Source organism: Hippichthys cyanospilos, chromosome 20 (assembly GCF_059441005.1).
Source record: "Hippichthys cyanospilos isolate Australia breed blue-spotted pipefish chromosome 20, RoL_Hcya_1.0, whole genome shotgun sequence".
Taxonomy (NCBI): Eukaryota; Metazoa; Chordata; class Actinopteri; order Syngnathiformes; family Syngnathidae; genus Hippichthys; species Hippichthys cyanospilos.
Window position 1 is genome coordinate 15,153,121 of NC_142388.1, and position 21,606 is coordinate 15,174,726.

Sequence of the window (21,606 nt, forward strand, 5' to 3'; positions counted from 1 at the left end):
AACATTGCAGCATTTTTAACGTTTGTAAAGCGGCACAAAGAAACTGCACTAAGAAACTACATAATTTAAGGAAAAAATATTTTGTTGTCTGATAAAACTAAAGTTGAACTGTTTGGAAGGAACACAGAATGTCGTGTGGAGGAAAAATGGAACAGCTCACCAACGTTAAATTCCATTCCCAACATGGAGCAACCTGGTTTGGGCCTGTTTGGCTACCTCGATGACTTTGGTTTTTGCAGGAGGCCACCCATCAGACAGTTGAAGCTAAAATGAGGATAGATGCTCTGAGAAGACAAAGATCCAAAACACAGAAGTAAATCAACTTCATAATGGTTTCAGAAGAACGAAATACAGATTATGGAGTGACCAAGTAAAAGTCTTGACTTGAACCCCATTCATGGCAGACATTCCAATAATCTGATGGATCTACAATCATTTTGTTATGTACCGAACTGATTAGTTGAAGTTATTCTTGCCAGTGTGGGAGTAATCAAGCTATTAAATGTGATGGTTCAGTCGCCCCCCTTCTGACACTTCTTTGTAAGTTATCATCATTAAAAATATAAAAAAAACTGGAACTATCAGGGTCTTTTATTCTTTTAGAAGACACACTTTCTTCATCTGTATAATTTTTGAAAAGAAGAAATCGTATTTAATGGTGACTTCATGCAGAAATGTGAGCAAATCCAAAGGTCCAGATACTTTTTATGCCACTGTAAGTTGCTCCATTGTTTGTAAACATCATAAAATACTGGTACGTTAAGTATAATATTTTCTTTGGTGGTAATTTGAACACTCAATTTAAATTGTAAGACAATGATGGTTGTTTAAAAGTATCTGACAACTGGTGCCATTAGCTGCCATTTACATGGAATCCGAATACTCAACTCATCTTGACTACTGTTTGTTATTAGTTGACTAGCCAAATTATTGTTTGTGGGAGCCCTAAAGTACTGGTTCTCAAAGTGGAGTCTGTGGCATGACTGCAGGGGGTCAGTGAAATAATTTGGGTTAATCATAAAAAATATATATTTGTGTCAATTCCATTTGATTTGATATTACCTCATTCAATGCCAGGGACGTAATTTCACATTAAAAAGGGTCCGGACATTAAATCCCAGATACCTAAGTACTATATCAATACTTAAGTACATAACGATATTAATTTCCAAATACTTAACTATTACATTGATATTTAAGTATATGGGATTGAATGTCTGAACGCTTAAGAGTTAAATTGTGCATGTTATTCATGACTCTTCAATAAGCCAATCAATTCTAATGTATTTTTAAAAAATGTAGTAGTATTGAAATTTGTCAAATAGACCCACATAATCCATGTCGTCATTAAAGAGCTTGATTATTTGGTCATTAATATTTGACAGCAACCTGTTGGGGAAAATGACCCAGTTTGTTGACAAATTGAGTATGTTGGTGAATAAAAAGGTCACTTATGTTTGGTTTAAATATAAAATGTGGGTCCTTGGGAAGTTTGCTTTCCAAAAAGGGGTCCTCGACGCCAAAAGGTTTGAGAACTCCTGCCCTGTTTGCTTTTATGGTATTAGGAGCTAACTCAAATACGTAACTATTCTTTTAAAAATATCTCTTTAAATCCAACCTGCGCCATTTGGTTGTTCTGCTGCACATTCTCTTAGCACACCTTATACATCAACAATGGTGCACCACTGACCAGTCCGTTGCGTTCACAAAGCATGCCTTTATTGATATGCTTCATCAACTCTTTACCTCTCAACCTTACAGACACATACATCATACTGATGCTAGAGCAACCACATTTTTTGAATGTTTTGAAAAAAGTCTAGTTCCCTCATGTAGCAACTCTACAGGCTTACATGCTAACACACGATGTATCCCTCCCACAGATGCAAATACACCCACTTCCAACAATAACCATCCAACCACACCCTCCACCCCAGCTCCTTATCCACCCAGGTCTCTGCTGGCCTCCTGACCAATCCATCGCGTTCACAAAGCATGCTTGTATTGATATGCTTCATCAGCACTTTACCTCTCAACCTTACAGACACATACATCATACTGATGCTAGAGCAACCACATTTTTTGCATGTTTTGAAAAAAAGTCTAGTTCCCTCATGTAACAGCACTACATGCTTACATGCTAACACACGACGTATCACTTCCACAGATGCAAATACACCCACTTTCAACAATAACCATCCCACCACACCCTCCACCCCTGCTCCTCATCCAACCAGGTCTCTGCTGGCCTCCTTTTTCAGTCAACTCTGACAATGCTAATGATTCTCACTGGGGTACAGGATGACGGGTGACAGAGGTAGCCAGACCAAAAGTCTGAAGATGTGTGCGCGTGTGTGTGTGTGTGTGTGTGTGTGTGGGGGGGGGGGGGGGGGGGTATAAGTCGTGAGGTGGAAGAAGAGGTCAAGGATGGCGGTGCATTAGTCCCTCCCCGGTGATGCAAATGATGCATATTTCCCTTCCTAAATGGTAATTTATTACATGTAAGACAGGGCCTGACTCCCCGAATTAGCATTTATTCAGATCTTATCGGCTGGCTGGGGTTGTGGGATTTTGTGAAGGGAGGAAAGTGGTAGAATTAAGTAAACATAAAGAAAGAAAACATAGGGAGGAAAAAAACAGAAACAGCAAGGAAATAATATATAATGAGGAGAGATCTAGCCTCTGGGCATGGTGCATGTTTTCCTTGTTTCTTTATCGTGAGTATATTTCTAAATTCAAATATATGGCTTAAAAAAATCACACTCGCGTATCAAAGAATAGTGTTGAATATGTGTCTAGGTTTGAAATAAAGTACATGCAAAAATGATGTATCCTTTTGAGATGACTCAACACATTTGTTTCCTGTGTCAACAAAAATTTGCATTGATATTGCAAATTTGTATAGTTGCATTATATTAAGTAATTTCGGATGCATAAACAAATACATGATTTAATAAAATAGGCTTTTCACTTGATACAGTAAATCTGAAGTAGCTAATTGTACTATTCAATGTACTTTCCACATGGTAAGTTGGCATGTAAATGGCATGTCATATGTTAAACATGTGGGTGGGATTCCATTGTCAGACAGCTGAAACTATTACTAGCAAGATTCTTCAAACCTTTGGTAAACACAAACCAAATCACTGAAGTAATTAAAACCTCCCCATTTATTGAGGCCTGCAAAAAATATTAGTGTGTTGATACAAAGATATTGTGGGAAAAAATCAATAAACCCTTTAGATGCCGTTTTTTTTTCCAATATAATTTCATATCACTAATAATATATATCACTATTATTATAAAGGTTATAGCTTAATAATGGTAAGCTATAAAGGCATATTGAGTTAATGGTGCATTTTTTATACTTTGGCGCTTAAAGGGTTAATTATTATTATTATACTTCTGATTCTGAACATTGTTCATTATCATGAATCAACATTCTACACACATCTAGTTTCTCTCTAGACGCTTCTCCTCACGAGAGTTGCTGGCTTGCTGGTGCCTATCTCAGCTGTCCTCGGGCAGTAGGCGGGACGCCCTGACCTAATTGCTAGCCAATTGCAGGGCACACATTGTAAACACATTGAGAATAAAATATATATTTTTTATAACACTCATAATAAGGATTACTTATTAGTAGTATATAATGTATTTAAATAAAATTAAAAAATCGAAACACGCAATAGGCTTCACGATTAAATAAATATATTTTAGTGCCATATGAAAGTTGGAAAACCCCACCAAGACTGTAGTTTTGGGCCCGGCGGCAGCACAGTCAAATATAGTAATCACAAACACCAGAAACAACGTAAATGTGTGTGTGTGTGTGTGTGTGTGTGTGTGTGTGTATGTGTGTTTAATAAAATCACATATATAATACAGACTAGCGGGGATTAGTGAAACGTTCTGTAAATAAAATAAAATACACACAAATTCAAAACATTGTAGGCGATTATTTCCTTTATAAATCAGCAGTCACGTAAACGATTAATAATTCCAGGGTATATGGGGATTACCGGTAACTGTCCAAAAGACATTCATCTCTACTTTATGCCATGAAAGGAAAATGGAACGCGCTTACTTATGGTTTAATCGATATGTTCCATGCAGAACAAGCGCTATGAAATGACCAAGGGCAATCTGTAAAGATGAACTCTGTCAGGTTGATAATTGTTGAGCGATTATTGTGAAAGCAATAAACGGAAATTGTAGTTGTTTCTCCCATAAACTCATTGATAAATGTGACCCGACTCAAGCAAGCCTTCACCAAATTCCGTCATTAGCATACACTGCAGTTGTAACTTGGTATAAAGTCTCCTCGCCAATCTGGGAGCAGAAAGCCCGCCTGCGCGCATGGACAAGAGACCCCACTCCCAACAAGCAGAGAATTCGCCACCGATTCACATGCACGTCAAACCATGCGCTGATCTTCCCAGATCCCAGAGCGTTAACCCACTCGCCGAAAAACTGCATAGTCCAGTTTACAAACTGCGCCTTTTTATAGCCAAGACAAATGAAGATTCCGTCTCTCTGATCTCGTCATACTGATTTTTATTTTACGGACTTTCCAACTGGATTACAATTTGGAGTACTTTATGACTCTTGGATTTTAACGTCATCCCTGCTCCTCCGTATCACTTCGCTTCACACTCTTGAAAATTGACCGTAACGATGGCGCAAAGGGTAAGTAACACACACCAAGACTTTTCATGCTTTATATAATTTTTAGTAATGATTTCACACGTTTTAAATATGTTTTACATTACGGTGTGGTTGCGTGGACGCACGGCAAAAATTAACAAGAAAGTTATATTATTTTTATTTTTTATCGCCTAAGTACGACGAGTTGGCTCATTACGGAGGCGGGATGGATGGAGTTGGAGTGCCGACATCCATGTACGGAGACCCTCACGCCCCGCGGCCCCTACCCCAGGTCCACCACCTGAACCACGGGCCACCCCCGCATCCCACGCAGCACTACGGGGCCCACGCACCGCACAGCATCATGCCAGGGAGCATGGGCAGTGCCGTTAACGACGCGCTAAAAAGAGACAAGGACCAGATTTATGGGTGGGCCTTTTTATAAAGGAAAAGATTTCTCGCCACGGCAATAAAAATGCGTTATATAAATAGCACCTTCAAACTACATCTGTTCATTTCAAGTCAAAACTATAGCAAAACCTTTTGTGAGCATATTTCTGCGCATTGTTGACAAATAAATCAAAATAAATTATAGACAAAACAAATGGTCTGTATCATTATAATTTTTGTTAAAAAATGCATTGCATCGATTGATGTTCAAATAAGTGTTAAAAAGTACACTGCCGTGATTTTATTTCTTCTTCTCCTTCTCCTTGTTTCATGCATGCAGGATGCTTTTCATAATAGGCGTTTGACGTTTTTGTGTTTCAGCCACCCCTTATTCCCTCTTCTCGCCCTTGTGTTCGAGAAGTGCGAGCTGGCGACGTGTACGCCCAGAGAACCTGGAGTGGCGGGCGGAGACGTGTGCTCCTCGGACTCCTTTAATGAAGACATAGCGGTATTCGCCAAACAGGTAGTGTACAAATTGAGTGAAACTCCAAAAAGAGTAAATACCTGAAATAAATTAGTACATTGTTTGACGTATTAAATTGCAGAAATTTGAAAAAAAGTTTGCACAGATTCACTCTCATGACAACTCATCAAAATTTTGTTCTTTCATACTTTCAGATCCGCGCAGAGAAACCTTTATTTTCTTCGAACCCAGATCTTGATAACTTAGTGAGTAGCTCCAGCATTTCCTTCTGAAAGGCGTGAGTCCCTGCGCTTGCCTGGAGCGATCACAAGCCCTTAGGGCGCAGTTATTGAAATCATTGTCTTACTCATAACGCGCATAATGTTTTATAAAGCGCCAAAGGCTCCGTGCATGCGCCTTGTTGATTGATGGTTCCCTGTACATTTATTTTTCCTTTAGATGATTCAAGCCATACAAGTGCTGCGTTTTCATCTCCTGGAATTAGAAAAGGTCAGAGTCATTCAGGCGGCTGTTAATAGTTAATATAGCATTTCTAGAAAAAGTATGGAATAAAGTACAGTATGGTATTAAATAATTTAGTGGCTATTGTTAAGTAAATGAATCAATCAAACGTTGGTAATGATGAATCCCATTCACAATTGTTCATTTTTAAGCTCAAATTGTCATCCTTCTCAGTTTGACTGTGCCCAGAAAAGGGTGATTTAATAAATTTGTGGAAGACCATGACATGTGAAACATTTTTGGGAACTAACCGAGTTTGCAAGCAATGGTTTTCTGTCCAATTTTAGTCCAAATCTTTTTTTTTTTTTTTGTGAGTAAAACATATAAGGTGCAAAGTGATGACCAACTATTTTTCTTTCCATTTTGTACTTATTGTTAATGACAAGGTGCCTAATTACTTTGTTATGTAATGTAAAAAAAAACTAAATAAACGCAATGTATACAATTATATCTGGTTTCATTGTAGGTGCACGAGCTTTGTGATAACTTCTGCCATCGGTACATCAGCTGCCTGAAAGGCAAAATGCCCATCGACTTGGTCATTGAGGAGCGGGATGTCTGCAAGTCAGACTTTGACGATCTATCAGGATCTTCCACCAACCTTGCAGATCATGTGAGTGTACTGCACTGTAAAGTGTCCTATATAGAGAACAGCCACTAACTCTCACTTGTTCTTCATTTATTATGGTGATATGATTCAAATAAAACCAGCCACCCACTTTAGAGTGGACAAAATAAATGAGAATTATTGGGGATTTGAAGAATTGAATATATATTTAACATTATTGTCTGAGCCGCTAAAACTAACATTTAATGTAATGTTGATATTGTCTGTTGGCATTACATGAGTATATTTAGGTTTGGTTATGATTCATTTCCCTTGTGTCTGCCATTTCAAGAGCATAGCATGATTGTATGTTTCACTATCTTATCATTTACAGTCCATTAAGCCCTTCAAGGAATACTGTGTAATACAGAGTTCACACAGTAATACCCCAAAAAACGTTTTAATGCAACTTTTAAAAGGCTAATAGGTTGTTTAATTTAATCTATTTATATATAGTTACAGATACCTGCTGATTTTGACAGGACCTATGCATTGATGCTACGTGGTTACAATATTTTAATAGCACACTTTCTGACTGATCATGCTTAGGTGTCAAACATACAGCCCAGGGGATGGTTCTGGCCTGGGAACAGATTTAATCCGGCCCATGAGATGATTTTCTAATGTAAAGTAAAAAATTAGCTTCATTTTTTCAATAAATGAACAACTTGAAATATTTTATGATTAATGTTAATGCATTATGATTAATAGTGATGTTATGCTTGTACTATTTTTAGACAGTATTAAAAAAGAATAAAAAATCTGAAGTTACTGTTTTTAAGTTATAGAGTGTATACCATGGTTTTATTCATCCGGCTCACCTTGGCATCATTGTAGATAAGTTTTTATCCATTCTAAAAAAACAGAGGAGTTGGAATCTCTTTTTACATCTTGTAGGCCCTAAAATAAGTCTTATTACCTATTGTATTCCAGATGGTGGAATAAAGCAATTCTTTTAAGTGCACCATGTCAGTGACAATCTATTGAAGCCCAAATATTAGAAATGCACTTTGAGTCATTGATCCATACATCAAAGATTCTTTCTGTATAAATTCCAGACCACATGTCATGTCAATAAGAGAAAAGAAGTAGTTGGTTTAGCTGGGATTTTCAAAAGTAGCGCCCCCCCCCCAAAAAAAAAAAAAAAAAAGCCAAATTTAAAGGACAATATTCTAAAATCCATTAATAGATAAAACTAATCCTAGGTTAAAAAAAAAAAAAAAAAAAAAAAAAAAAAGCACCATTTGAGCTAGCTTTGTGTGTCTTGCGCAGGCCCTGAAAACACCCATCAAGCAATGTGTTGTATATTACGGTAGCTTTAACTCAATCCCTCCACTGCGGGAAGATGGCTTTTTGTTACATGAAACATTAAACATCTTCCCTTTCCAATATTTTCCCATAATTCCATATTTTTCATCCTTTAATATTTCACAATTCATTTTCAATGGGATGATTCCCCATTCATTCGCAATGGGTGATTTTACATTTCACATTTTGAGCTTTCCAATTTCACATTCATAAAATTGAACGCTTTCATTTCACCTCATGGATCATGACCACCATTCCAATAATTCATACATTTTAATATTTCCCATAATTCCATATTTTCCCTTCAATATTCTAATAATTATATACAATGGCAGATTTAACATTTAACATTTTGAGCTTTCCCATTACACATTCACAACATATAACTAATACTACATTTCGCCTTTTCCATTGTTCCAATAATTCATGAAGATGAATATTTTCCCATAATTCCATATCTTTCACCTATAATAATTCATAATTCATTTCCAAAGGCATATTTAACATTCACATCATTCAATTCATTCGTTTCATATTGTCATCATTACTAATATTCACACATTCCAATAATTATTCATTATTCATTCAACATTCCAAATATTATTACCCATAATTCCTCATTCATTCCCACTGTTCTCACCAAAACTTTGTAACCTTTTCTTCTTTGCCATTACTCATCCAATTTACACCGTTTGAACTTTAATTGATACCCCCAATTCCTGCGATTCCATTTTCATCTTCCCACAATTCTAAATTTTCCCACATTTCCACTTTTTTTCAGTTTTCCCCTTGTATCTTCTACATTATTTGGCCTATACAAACCGTTCCAATCTTGTAATATTTTGAATACTTCACAGATTCAAGCCATTCGAACATTACACATCATTTAACCATTCAACGCCTCGCCCTTCTGCGTTTTCGCCTTCACACGCAATTTCGTCAGGAACAGGACATTTTCTAGTTGGTGTTGTTATGATAGTATTAGGAATGAGATTGGAATCATACGTAATTGTATTCTTCTTGAAGAACCCATTTTAATGTGTTCATTGTGGCTGCGCCTGTTCAATTTAGTTTTACATATTTTTCACTTTTCCACTTTAAATAAAATACTCACTATGCCATTCTATATTTGTTATGTCAAAGTATGAGCCATGATGTACTCAACACAGACAGTGTCCTGTGCTCCTTTCTCTTGCTTTTTAATAAATTCGATGTGAGGAAATAATACCCTCATTAGATATGTATGGAAACACATGGAATTTCAATTGAGCGGCTGAGTTTACAGAGGAGTTGTAATCATGTTCTGGCTGGGTAAGAAAAGCGGAGCCATCATGGAGATGCCTCCTTCACACGGCGCTTTTGTTTTTGTGCTTCTTGTTGTCATCTGCTGAGCTCTTCAGCTGATCACCATCAGGCAAACAGCTGACGCAAAGAGGCTGAAGAGGGAGATTTACTATTTTGCTGGGGCTTATAGTCGTCTGAGTGGCCTGACTATGACTCCCAATAAATACAGGCTTTCTCCCTAAAACTTATCACAGAAGCAATCTGGACGTCGCAAGGTTCATATATTGCAGACTTGCCAACATCATCTAGAAATACATTTTTTCAGCATTTTTTTATAAAGCCCATCACAGGCAGAATGGTAATTTATCTTATGCACTGTTTAACTTGCTGCCTTGCAATTCTAATTTGCGCTTTGCACTTGTATTTGTAAAACTGCAAAATGAACTTCTAATTGGACCTGTTGGACCTTCCTCATCTACACCCCCCCCACCCCTTTTTTTCTCCTTTACTTTCATTTTCTTATCTCCTATCCCCCGGTGTGTGGACCTTACCCTGACCTCTCAGAACCCAGCATCCTGGAGAGACTTGGACGACACCCACTCCACACCCTCGGTAGGAACCCCAGGACCATCCAGTGGGGGACACGTTTCTCAGAGTGGAGACAACACCAGTGAACTCGGTAAGAGAGCTCACAGGTCTCCTCCATATCAAAGCTTTGCATTTTCACTGACCCCTCATACCATTGTGTCCTGCTGAGAAAGAGGAATGAAATTATTGTACTGACTTTCTTTAATCATGATCATAAACGCATATACTGTATTTATCATCAGATAAGGGAGGGTATTACTCACATTTACTCTTTCCTTCAAATTTTTAGCCTTCAATTTTCACATATGGGGCCCAGTTTTCATGCCTAGTGCAAGTCTGGACCACAGTGGTGAAACTGTGCACATGAGTGAAGTTTTCTTTCTTTTAATATTTTGGTAGATGGGTAAAGTTAGAGAGTGCATTTGCGCGATTGTAGGATGAAATGTGACTGATCAAAGCAGCCTCCCTTATTCGCTTTTGGATTAGCTCTGTCAAAGCGCACACCGTGATTGAAATTGAAGAAGCAGAAATTGATTTGCTAAAATCCTTGCTTAAGATTGGTGCATGCTAAGTGCAGGTAAACTGCACGTTTTCCATATGCAGATGATGTAGTTGGCCATGCATGTGGGCAATTGAAACCAGATCATGCCTTCGTGACACACACACAAAGTTTTGCGGCTAGGTTCAGGTGTCAGGTGGGTGCTATTAATATTCAGTATTTTTAAGATTCTAGTGATAATCATTCATTCAATTAATTGATTTTTACATTGGGGCAGTTGTTGTATTTATGAAGGAAATAAGATGACATCCACTACATGTTCGTGGAGCACCAAATCATTGCTCATGCATCTCGAACAAATCCACCCAAATGGTGTGACAGACACCACCACTTAGATCTGCTTTTTTATAAATATAAATGTAGTTTACTTTTTATCTTCAAATTGTCAGTGAGTCATAGCTCCCAAATACACAAACCCACTAAAGCCCATATCTCACTAAGCGGCAAATGCTTACAAAATGTATGTTGGGTTTTGTCAGGTCTCACAAAAGCTTTCAAAATGTTGCAAAGACTCACAAAGAGTTTCTAAATTGTAGCACATGGTTTTTCTTGTCGACAAGAAAATAACATTTGCAACTTTTTGGAAACCTAGACAAAAACCAGACAGGAATTGGCCACTCAAGTTTTCTGTCATCTATATTGTGTACCTGTATCTGTATTGTGTATCTGTATTGGTCTGTATTTGGTAAATGGAGCATCCACTTCAACTTGTGGGCCTGGAAGGGGGCTCCTCCCACCTGGGGTCCCTTCTGAAGGTTTCTGATTTTCCTCAAATTGGGGTTTTTGAGTTTTTCCTTCCCCTTCTGGGAGCTTTCACAGGGAATGCTGTTGTGTACCTTACACCGAAATCAAGCATTTAAACATCAATAAACCCACATCAGCAATTTCCATTTTGTTCTTCTTAAGCTATTATGGTCTGAAAAAAAAAAGCGAGTAGATTTGAATTTTCTGCTAAATGTCCGCAGGTCTGGCTTTGATGTACGCTATGCCTCATGGTTGCCATTAGCTTATACAGTAGTTGAGCAACATGTTTTTTTTTCCTTTTTTTCATCAATAATTTTATTTAACTACTTCCAACGTTCAACATGGTAGATCAATACAGCACCGCTTTGTGCTGTGAGCATCCAGTTACAGCACGTTCAACGTGAGGCCTCTAGATGGCGAACTTATGGGTCGGTTGACTATTACAACTATTAAGAATTAGGGCCACTGAGATATCTACCTGCGCTTGCGCAGAAGCGCCGTGTTGATGCGAATGCCTTGGCTTCAGATTTCACACAGCATAGCGACTCAAGTTAGCTGAATTCTAATTGGCTAAAAAGATACAGTAATAGTACAGCATTGCAAGGAGTGTAACCAAATGGATATAAAATGACATGAAAAAAACAGAATATGGAGAATAATTTTATAAATAAAATATATATACAGTGGGCCTACGTGTTACAGCGTCCCTGGCTTACGTTTTTTTCATGTTGTAATGTAGAATACTGAGTTTTTTCGCCCCTTCTTTACGTTTTTGTAACAAAAACAACTGTCATGACCCGCTGTATTTGTGTTGTTTTGCCTTCATCTGCTGGTGTTTTTAGGAAATTGCACTTATTTACTATTGCCGTCAAACTGCTTCCATTCAACGCGTCACTGCATTGCTGGTCTGCTATTGGTCAGCTTCTCCTCATGGAGATGCAGGTCTGCTATTGGTCGGCCTCACTCGTTTCAAAATGGCAGAACGGTAAAGCTTTGTTCGAAAGTAAGTGATTACAAAACCATATTTATAGTGCATTTTACTGCTTAAATCAAACCTGAATGGGTTAGCCATGGGTCCTATGATTGCTAGTGACGTTAAAGAGAGACGTAAGAAATGATTTATATGGAAACGAAGCTGGAGATAATCAAGAAATATGCCTAGCCTACCCTTACTAGGGAATATGGGCATAACAAGCGCCACTCAAAGGTAAATACAGTAAATCCTTTCTATATTTTTTATTTATGATGTGTTCTGATTGTAAACGGATTAATCTCGTGACATGGGGGCCTACTGTATTTAGAAAAAAATAACATAAAATGAAATTGACTTTTATTATATTTATTATAGGTTATTATAGTTATGATAATATCATTTTTTTAGGCCAGCAGAGAAGGCCTTGCTGGCCCTGACAGCCCACCATTGGTTGATTTACCCACATTTATCGCCCACAAATGATCGCTCAGACTCATGTGCATCAGTGGCTTGAACAGGAAGTGTGTGTGTGTGCTCCCACTTCTGATCTGATCTGCTATTTTGCTGTTCAAAGCTGGATATTCTTTGCTTTAACATGATTCCAGACATACTTGTGTGAAAAGTTAAATCGATCACAAGAACCTCTTTTTTTTTTTTTCAAAACCAAACACTTATAGTGGCGTTGTTGCTAGGCTATCTTAGCCATGGCAAGCTGCGTCTTTTCATGTTAACCCTTATCAGTTTTACTTTTTATTATGTATTAATTAGGTGCATATTACAGTATTCCCTCATTTTTTGTAGTCAATGGGGACCAAAAAACACCCATGAAAAGTGAAATCCGTGAAGTTGGAAGCTCCCTCCGAGGAATTTTAATCCATGGGAATGTGGGTACAAGAATTTTTCAAATGTGAAAAGTATTTATATTTTACATATTTGGTACAAAGATTACAGTACACATATTTACTTACATCTTTAATGTTTAAACCTTATACAGTAACTGTAGTGTTATCCCTTCCCAATTCAATCCCTTGGCCATTGTCAGGGTACACGGAGGGCCGGAGTTGCCCTCGAAATAATGACCCTTAGATGACGACCTAGAGAGGAGCCTGTTGCTGACTGAACATGAAAACAGAAGCAGAGTTTACACTCAAAATTCTGATTCATTGCAATAGAACTCTTTGTAAAATCTTCCCAATTATCTCTTTTGTCCTCACATTATTTCTTCTACCGCATGTGCTCATTCGTGTGATGTGTCTTGTAGGAGAGCCGTGTCATGTGTGTTTACACTCATCTCGTCTGTTTGGCATGCAGTAAACCTTCACAGTACAGCTTATTTTTTCATGGAAAAAAAACACGCAACTGAGGGTGAAAAAGATGAAGCATGAAGTGGCGAGGGAACACTGTATGCATTTTATTCTCCAACCACCAATGCCTAACCGCACAACATACTTTTTTCTTATTTCATGTGTCCAACCTCTTTCCACGTCCATTCTGTAACTCTTTGGGGCCAGTGCTCAAATATTGTTCGTATTGTGTCAAATTTGAGCCTCTTCTTAGGTCTTTTATTTCAGTAACTTTGTATATTGTCTTCATAGCACAAGAAAACAGTCCACGCAAACTGCAGAACTCCTGCTTAATGTTAGTTTTCACCAATTGTACCATACCCATGTTATGCAGCCACCTTTCTATGACCAAATTACGTTCTGAATGAACAGGTTCGGGCACATAAAAGTAGTGCCTGTCTTTGTTTTTGCTCTAATTAATTGGGGACCCAAACAGTTTGCATTATGCCATTGCGTTTTCTTAAACTAGAATCCTGTGTGAGCTGGTGCTGCCTGCAACAGCCAATAGCGATCCAGATCTGCCCATCAACATCTCTATGTCATGACTCCGTTCCCAGGAGCGATAGCGTCTCTGCCAGAAAATTTGCATGAGCTTTTATAAATAAGCTTGCTTTAAATAAAACCAATGTAGCCATAATACTTTAGAGTTGTCCCTTCCACGAAAAGGCGCTCATTTTTAAGCAGACAGCAGTCTATTCTCTGTCACCAAACTTCCAGATGCACTTTGTGCAATGATGCTCAGTTTGCCACAGAACCCAGCATAACACAACATAGTGCAAAACACAGTAAAGCAGAATTGGCCTGGCACAAAAAATGATGATGGGCTCTTGTTACGCTGAGTGCACAGGGAACTGTCAATAAAAATAGAGCCCAGGATGTGTTACAGAATATCATGCTGGAAGTGGCAAAAGATGCCATTTTAGGCTGTAGTAAATAGTTTGAAACACTGTTGTTTCTACTGCCAGTTGTTTCATCAGAAGAGACTGGAAAACGTTTTTTTTTTTTTTTTTTTAGTTAAAGAGGTTCTTGTGCACTTTATAGGATTTATATGTCAATTACATCATATTGGATTTGCCTTTTAGCACTTGGCATTGCTAATAAAGTAAAGGGGTGACTCTTTTACTGGTCCTGAAACGCTTGGGGATCTATCAACAAATCAGAACTCTGGGACAATATTCAAAGTTGCTAAACTTTCTGTAGAAGACCCCTGACAATGGTGTCCTGCATAAAACCCACTGATAAATAGATCTCTTGATTGTGAATTTTCTCTCTGTCAGTGTCCCTTGTGTTACCCTCACACTCAAGCAGTTTGTGTGACTTCTGGTGTGATAATTGGAGGCAATACAAGTTTTATGGATTGTTTTTGTTTTTCTCCACTTTGGCCGCAATAAAAATAGAATGGACTTTCCACCCTCTGCCCACCAGGCATCAATGGGCACAGCATTGACAAGAACAATAGGAGGATGCTTTGCAGAACAAGAGAAACTGAGAGGATTAAGTAGACAATCAGAAATAGATTACGATCTTCACTTTGATACTGCATCAATCACTAAAAAAAAAATACTATATTTCCTTGCATCAACCTTAGAGGAGAATGCTTGTTGTAGATAGGTGTTACAGTTATTTCTTATCTAAAAGTCAAGCCAGCTGTGTCTGAATAGATTCTTCTCTTGGTTTTTTTTTTTTTTTTTTTAAGAAAACAGTGGGGAAATCCTCTTGGTCCATGGTCTTTTGACCTAGAAAAAAACACATTGAGGATGTGGGTGTAGAATACCCCGCTGTGGTGATATAAGGGCACAGGATTTTATGTATATGAAACAAAGAATGAGAGAATAGAATTATCAGAGCTGTAGTAGCTGCAGCCGCGCTGCTTGCATGCTACTTGCTGAGGCTCCCTGGGCCTCTTCTTCTTTTTTGGCTATGAAAAGGAGGAATTAACCACAGCAAAACTGTAGTCAAAAAGGCGTTTAAGGCAACAAAACTTTAGATAACTTTAGATAATAGCACATGCAAATGGGGGTGGCAGAAGACAAAAAAAAAAAAAAACGGTATGTGTGTTATATCCGAAATATTGTATGTCATCTTGTTTGGAAGGCATAAAGACAGGTGGAGGCTACACTCAGCATCAGACCAGCCATAACTTTACCACATTTCTCACTGAAACTCAAGCCATTCAATAAGTCGCTTATTTTATTCTTTATTTGCCCAATATTGATCTCAAATTAACCAGGCTTATTGATCCAGCAGCCATGTGCTAAAATGAACAAGAAGTGAACTACAGTTTTTTTTGTGGGTGTGATTGTCCAATTTTGTGCCATTTTTGCACGCACTTACATGGGTCACAATAACCAAGTTTGTGATTTTTTGTTTAGCGCTTTTACTGTGGCAATGTGCTGTTTGCAATAAAAACAATGCTGATTTTGAGGGTTCGAACATGCGTATAAACTCATATCATTCCTGGCAAAATATTTAATGTTTAATTAATTTACTACCCTGTTTAAAAAAATAGTAGTACCCCCTAAAGTTTTTTAATAAAACCACCCCTGTTGTTTGTTTCACCAAGCTATATGACAACTGAATAACAGCCCAAGATCTACTAAAAAGTCTGATGTTAAAGCTAACAGGTCCATCATTGAAAAAACAAATCTTTCAAATGTGACCCCGTTTTATTATACACTGGTCACATTTTCATTCAAGCACTTTTCCGAGTGATTTGATCTTGTTGTCTTCAAATGATGAGGTGTTTAAGATGATGAATAAAATGAAATCCTTTTTTTCTACATAACGCTCATGTGCCAATCCACTGATTGCAAAGAAAAATTAAACTAATTTAAACATCTCTGAAAATATATGAAACTATTCACAAACATCATTCTTGGCAAAGGCTTTTGCATGGTTAAAACAATGTCTTTATAGCACCCTGCACAAAGCATTAATGAAGCAGCCCTCGTGTTTGCTTCACCAACCTCAAAGAAACATTGCAGGCATATGTAACAGCCAAAGACCTAAACCTTGGAGCAGTTGTTGACAATGATGATGAAGTCCCATAATGCAATCCCTGAACTGGGCAAAGATGAATACAAAATCCCATTTCGGTCAAAAAAAAAAGAAAATTAAACTTTGCACATACTTCATCCCTGGCAAAAAAAAGAGAGATCCATATTAGAGGTGGAGTCATTTGAAAAATATATATACAGTAAATAATTCCTGCCCTGTAAATGGCTGGCAGCCAGTCCAGAGTGTTCCCCGCCTACTGCTCAAAGACGGCTGGGGTAGGCACCAGCTAGCCAGCAATCCTAACATATGTGGCTAAAGAAAATGGATGAAAAATATTTCCAAAGTGACACTACGCAACATGCCAGCATCCCAAAGTGGCTCAGGCTGTGAGGGCCTTTCAAAGCTGCCTGCAGCACTTGTGATTAAATTAATACTATATTATTAACATACACAATTCATAATTTTTTTGTAGTCTTTGGATCTATTATGCTATCAAACCTCCAAGCTTGTCTTTCCATAAAAGTTATTGTGTGCATTTTTCTGCAGAGTACCCTAATTCCACAAATACAAGACACTTTTTTCCCCTAAAATGAAGGCCAAAATTATGAGTTCGTCTGATGAACAGTAACTTCAAGATTAGATTTTATTTTTTTATTTGACACCATTCGAGGAAGATTGACCTATTAGCCACATAAGCAGACTTTTGACAAACAGATGTGCATTTTTATATTGGCCGTATTCTTAGTTACAATAACTACCATAACGGGAAGCGTTTTTCTAGAGAATGGACGTCAGTTGGCTGTTAGCAGCCAGTGCCTGTTGCAGCTAACAGCAGTTCGAGGAAGATTGACCTATTAGCCACATAAGCAGACTTTTGACAAACAGATGTGCATTTTTATATTGGCCGTATTCTTAGTTACAATAACTACCATAACGGGAAGCGTTTTTCTAGAGAATGGACGTCAGTTGGCTGTTAGCAGCCAGTGCCTGTTGCAGCTAACAGCAGTTCATGTTAGCTGAGGTTGTTACAGCATTATTTTCAATAAAAAAAAAAAACGAGCAGACTGAACCACCATCTTCACACAGAAATATTACAAAATCCAAGAGGATCATGTAAAAGTTATGATGTCTCTTGCTGATTCGTTTAAGGGTATGCAAGCTGAATGCTCCAGTTAGGAACACAAAAAGGTATTCCATTTGACTCGTTCATGAATTGTGGTCAGTTGGCATATACATACAATCATAAGCTTTGTGAAACTCGGATGCTGCGCACCTTTGGGTATTTATGGTAAAATGAACTCTTACTGCGTTGTGAGGGAAAGGAAAAACACCTGCTTCAAGTGCATTTCAACATTACACTGGCAAGGCTTTCACTGACCGCACACAGTGTTGGAAATCTAAAACATACTTTATGTGTGACAAATATATACCTTACTGATATGGGCACAAGAAAATAAGAATTTCGAAAAACAAGATTCATTCTGTATTGCTATAGTTTCTACATGGTTGCAAAACAGTTGATGCATCTTATACGCAACAACATAGAAAATATTATACGAAAGAACATAGAAAAAAATTAAAATTTGACCCTAAAATTAAGGATGCATGCTACATTTGGGGTATTGTGGTAATTCTTTTTCGAGTGTAAACCAAAACTTGTAATGCCACATGGTGAGAACAGTAAATCCTCTAAATTCATTTAAACATCAAATTTATTCATGCCACGTTCTTCTGTAATTATTGCATTGTTACTGGCCTTATGTTCCTGCATTGCAAATAAGTATTAACCCCATGTTCGGACAACACCAAATGAGCTCTTTTGGGAGTGCTGTGATAGAGTCAATTGTCTTAAAACCACAAGAAAATGATCCTATTCACTAGTGGCTGGAGGTTGGGCTTGTGGCTGTCTGCTTCTCTGTGGCTTCCCAGCATTTGGCTTTTCCCTTGTAAACTGTGTGATATGCAAAGGTCTCCCTTTGATACCTCAACCCCCAGGGATACTACAGTTGACCACAGCTAAGGGGGCTGAGCTATCTGTGGAATGTTTGGAAGAGGTCTGGGGGTGGACAAGGAAAAGCTTTGAATGTCCATCACAAAGAGGGAGATAAAACAAAAGGTGGGAGAGAGAAAGGCTCAAAAAAAGAAGCTATGCATTCTTTTGAAAAATGGATTGTAAAGGATGGGATATACAGAATTTTTGACCAATTCAAAGCCAAAAGTAGGGTTAGGGTTAGAATCACATTATACTGTACTCTGTAACCCAAATCATATCATAGCTATTGTCTGGCCTATTTGCAGCAATGTTCTCACCATGGTTGGAGTGTGTTACAAAATGAAAAAGGGTAATTGGAGGAGCAACATGGTAACAAATATTCTTTACTGGAGTATAACAAATGGCTATCATAGTCATTTTAGGTAAACACATTTGTCCCCTAACTCAGGACTATCCCTAATTAAGTTTATTGAGTTAAAAAAAACTTGCACTGTCAGTTGTTTATTGAGAGGAAAAGTAGTGTTACGCTAGAAGCAGATTATAGATTACTCGCAGAGTATCACAATACGTGGTTCCGATGAGCCGTTATATCTGGTGCGACATAGAGTGAAGCAGATGCTCGACACCTGCCTAGCGCTCACGGGGAAAGTATCACGATGGGTTGTTCCGATCCTGCGTTGTAACCGTTGGAAGATCACATGACCGCGGGAAGGAGGAGTTGTTACGGCCAGTGACGGTCGACGTGTCAATCCCAGGAAGCTTAGGGCGGGGCAAGTGTCTGTCAATTGGACTCAATCTCACAATGTTCATAAACGGACATGCAAGATCCCTTAATATGTTGTGAGTTTTGAGAAGAAAAGTGTATTTGCACATATAATTGAAAATGAGGGAAATTGGGGTGAAGATTAAATTAAGGATTAGATTCATTTGCAACAACAAATAGTTTAATTGTTCATTCACACACTCTACATTGGCATCCATCCATCAATTGATCCATACACAAACATACTGTACATACATACATACATACATACATACATACATAAATATACATAGATGCACACTACATACTATACATACCTTCTGTACATACTGTACTGCAGTGGTCCCCAACATTTTTATCACCACGGACCGTTCAACGCTTTTGGGGGGGTTGTGGGGGGTGTTGCTGCTGCGTCTACTGCTGGCTTCTCTTAAACCACATCATCCTTCTTACTATGTATGTAATATCAACAGTGGCCAGAAGCGGAACCAAAAAAAACAAAGATCAAGCACAAACATATGAACTGTTAAACTAAATAATTTCCAAAACATTATTTTGGGTGCAGCCCACGCGGCCTGGTTCCAGTTTGTCCACGGACCGGTGGTTGGTGACCGCTGCTGTACTGTACATACAAGCATACATACTGTACATACCCACTGTACATACTGTACAATACATACTGTACAGTACATACTATACAGTACATACTATACATACATATATACATACATGTGAGCTACCTAAAATATATTTTCATACGCCTGCAACTCCGATTCAATGCATTAGGGACATCTCCAAAACTGGAGAGGTCATCGAAAAAATAGGAGCCAAATGCTGCAGAAATGATTTTATTTCTGAATAAAAATGTGTAGAACACACAAATACCGATTCCAGTGTATCAAACATTTTATATAACCATCCATTGAGCCATCCATTTTCTATTGCCTCTTATTGTCACAAGGGTTGCAGACTTGCTGGTCCCTATTCCAGCTTACTTCAGGCAGTAGACAGACACCAAACCATTGCAATTGTATATAACTGTTGCACAAGCATTTCACTTTTTTGTTTTATAATGCCGCGTCAAGATGGAGCGCGAAGAGTGGACGTTTTTTTATTGTACTCAATGGAGTTCGTGCGACGAGTGCAATGACGCGTCAGGCGACACGATAGACGGGATGGAGCGACGCGCGGCGTCACGTGACAGGTGTGGCGCGTAAATACGCGTGATGCAAGAAGTTAAAAAAAAATAACTTTTGTCGCGTGTCGCGTCAGCCAATCAGCTTCATGAACGTTCCACAGTTCACACAGGGGGCAGTAATGAATCTTGGCGGCTGCTTTGCGGTCACCCGGAGCTATCCAATACGGCCAGCTGAGCTTTCAATACAAAAATGGAGCCAAGCAAGAGCACTCACCTGGCTTGTAGAATGGGTGCACCATCAGCTTTTAAAAAAAAATCAGCCTTTCGGGTGCGCCTTATAGTGTGGAAAATACGGTACTTGTCCTTCTACGTGTGATTATTTGGGTGAAAAACTCATATATAAAATACATAAAATATTATGGGTAGCAAGACATTCTGCAGAATAGTTTGTCTGTAAGATACTCTGAAAATCACAGGATCGCTTCAGCAGGCAGGCTTGAGCAGCTTTCCTCCTGCTTGAGACAAAACAATAACAAGACGGTTTTCCTCTACAAGCAGTGCACTCATTCTCACAGCATACGTTTCCTTCTTTGCAAGCAGTTATATTTTGTAGCAAATTCATAGTCACCATTATATAATACATTAAAATAATAATTATAATCGTAATCATAATCATTCTCACAGCAAAGCATTTCCTCATTGCAAGCATTTATATTTTGTAGCAAATGTATAATCATTATATTTACAATTATTCTAAAATCTTCGTTTTAAATTCAGACAACAATTTAAAGTAGAGTTTTCCCGGGGTCAGCAGAATCATTTTGAAAGATAAGTGAAAATGTGAAAAATAGTTCCAGAGGTCAATAGTTTTCCTGTGATCTGTTATAAGCTATCAAATTCTTGAAAAAAAAACTGATACCAATATTTAATAAAGTGCCAAATATCGGTCTTGATAACAGGCCTAATTGATCATTGGTCTAACCCTTCACTCAAACAATAATTACGATGCACTCTTTAAAAATATTTTCATATAGACGAGGTTTTTGTATGCTTGAGAAGTATTGAAACGTTACATTTTGCTGACGTTCTGATCAGAGGACGTAACAATGCTTGACTTGGCATTAAATGTATTCATCTCGTTCAGATTCTAAAGAATAGCAATTCCCCATGACTTGGAAAGATTCCAGACGGTTCCATTTGGACCTGTAGATGACACCTATTAAGAAAAAGCGCCGTGTGGTGTCTCTGATGATGGATCAGAGACCTGCTGAACACATTAAATAGGCTTGC

At 38.1% G+C, this 21,606-nt stretch overlaps 1 protein-coding gene across 1 annotated transcript in view; it reads left to right on the top strand.

Moving 5' to 3' along the window:
- Positions 1-4,331: 4,331 nt before the first annotated feature.
- meis2b (Meis homeobox 2b) overlaps positions 4,332-21,606 on the top strand; it is a 68,694-nt gene continuing 51,419 nt past the window's right edge. Inside the window, exons 1-7 of the mRNA XM_088403749.1 lie at positions 4,332-4,686; positions 4,841-5,073; positions 5,416-5,557; positions 5,713-5,763; positions 5,957-6,007; positions 6,486-6,632; positions 9,783-9,897. Coding sequence (XP_088259875.1) covers positions 4,675-4,686; positions 4,841-5,073; positions 5,416-5,557; positions 5,713-5,763; positions 5,957-6,007; positions 6,486-6,632; positions 9,783-9,897 — 751 coding nt within the window. The 5' untranslated portion in view covers positions 4,332-4,674. The remainder of the gene's footprint in view (positions 4,687-4,840; positions 5,074-5,415; positions 5,558-5,712; positions 5,764-5,956; positions 6,008-6,485; positions 6,633-9,782; positions 9,898-21,606) is intronic.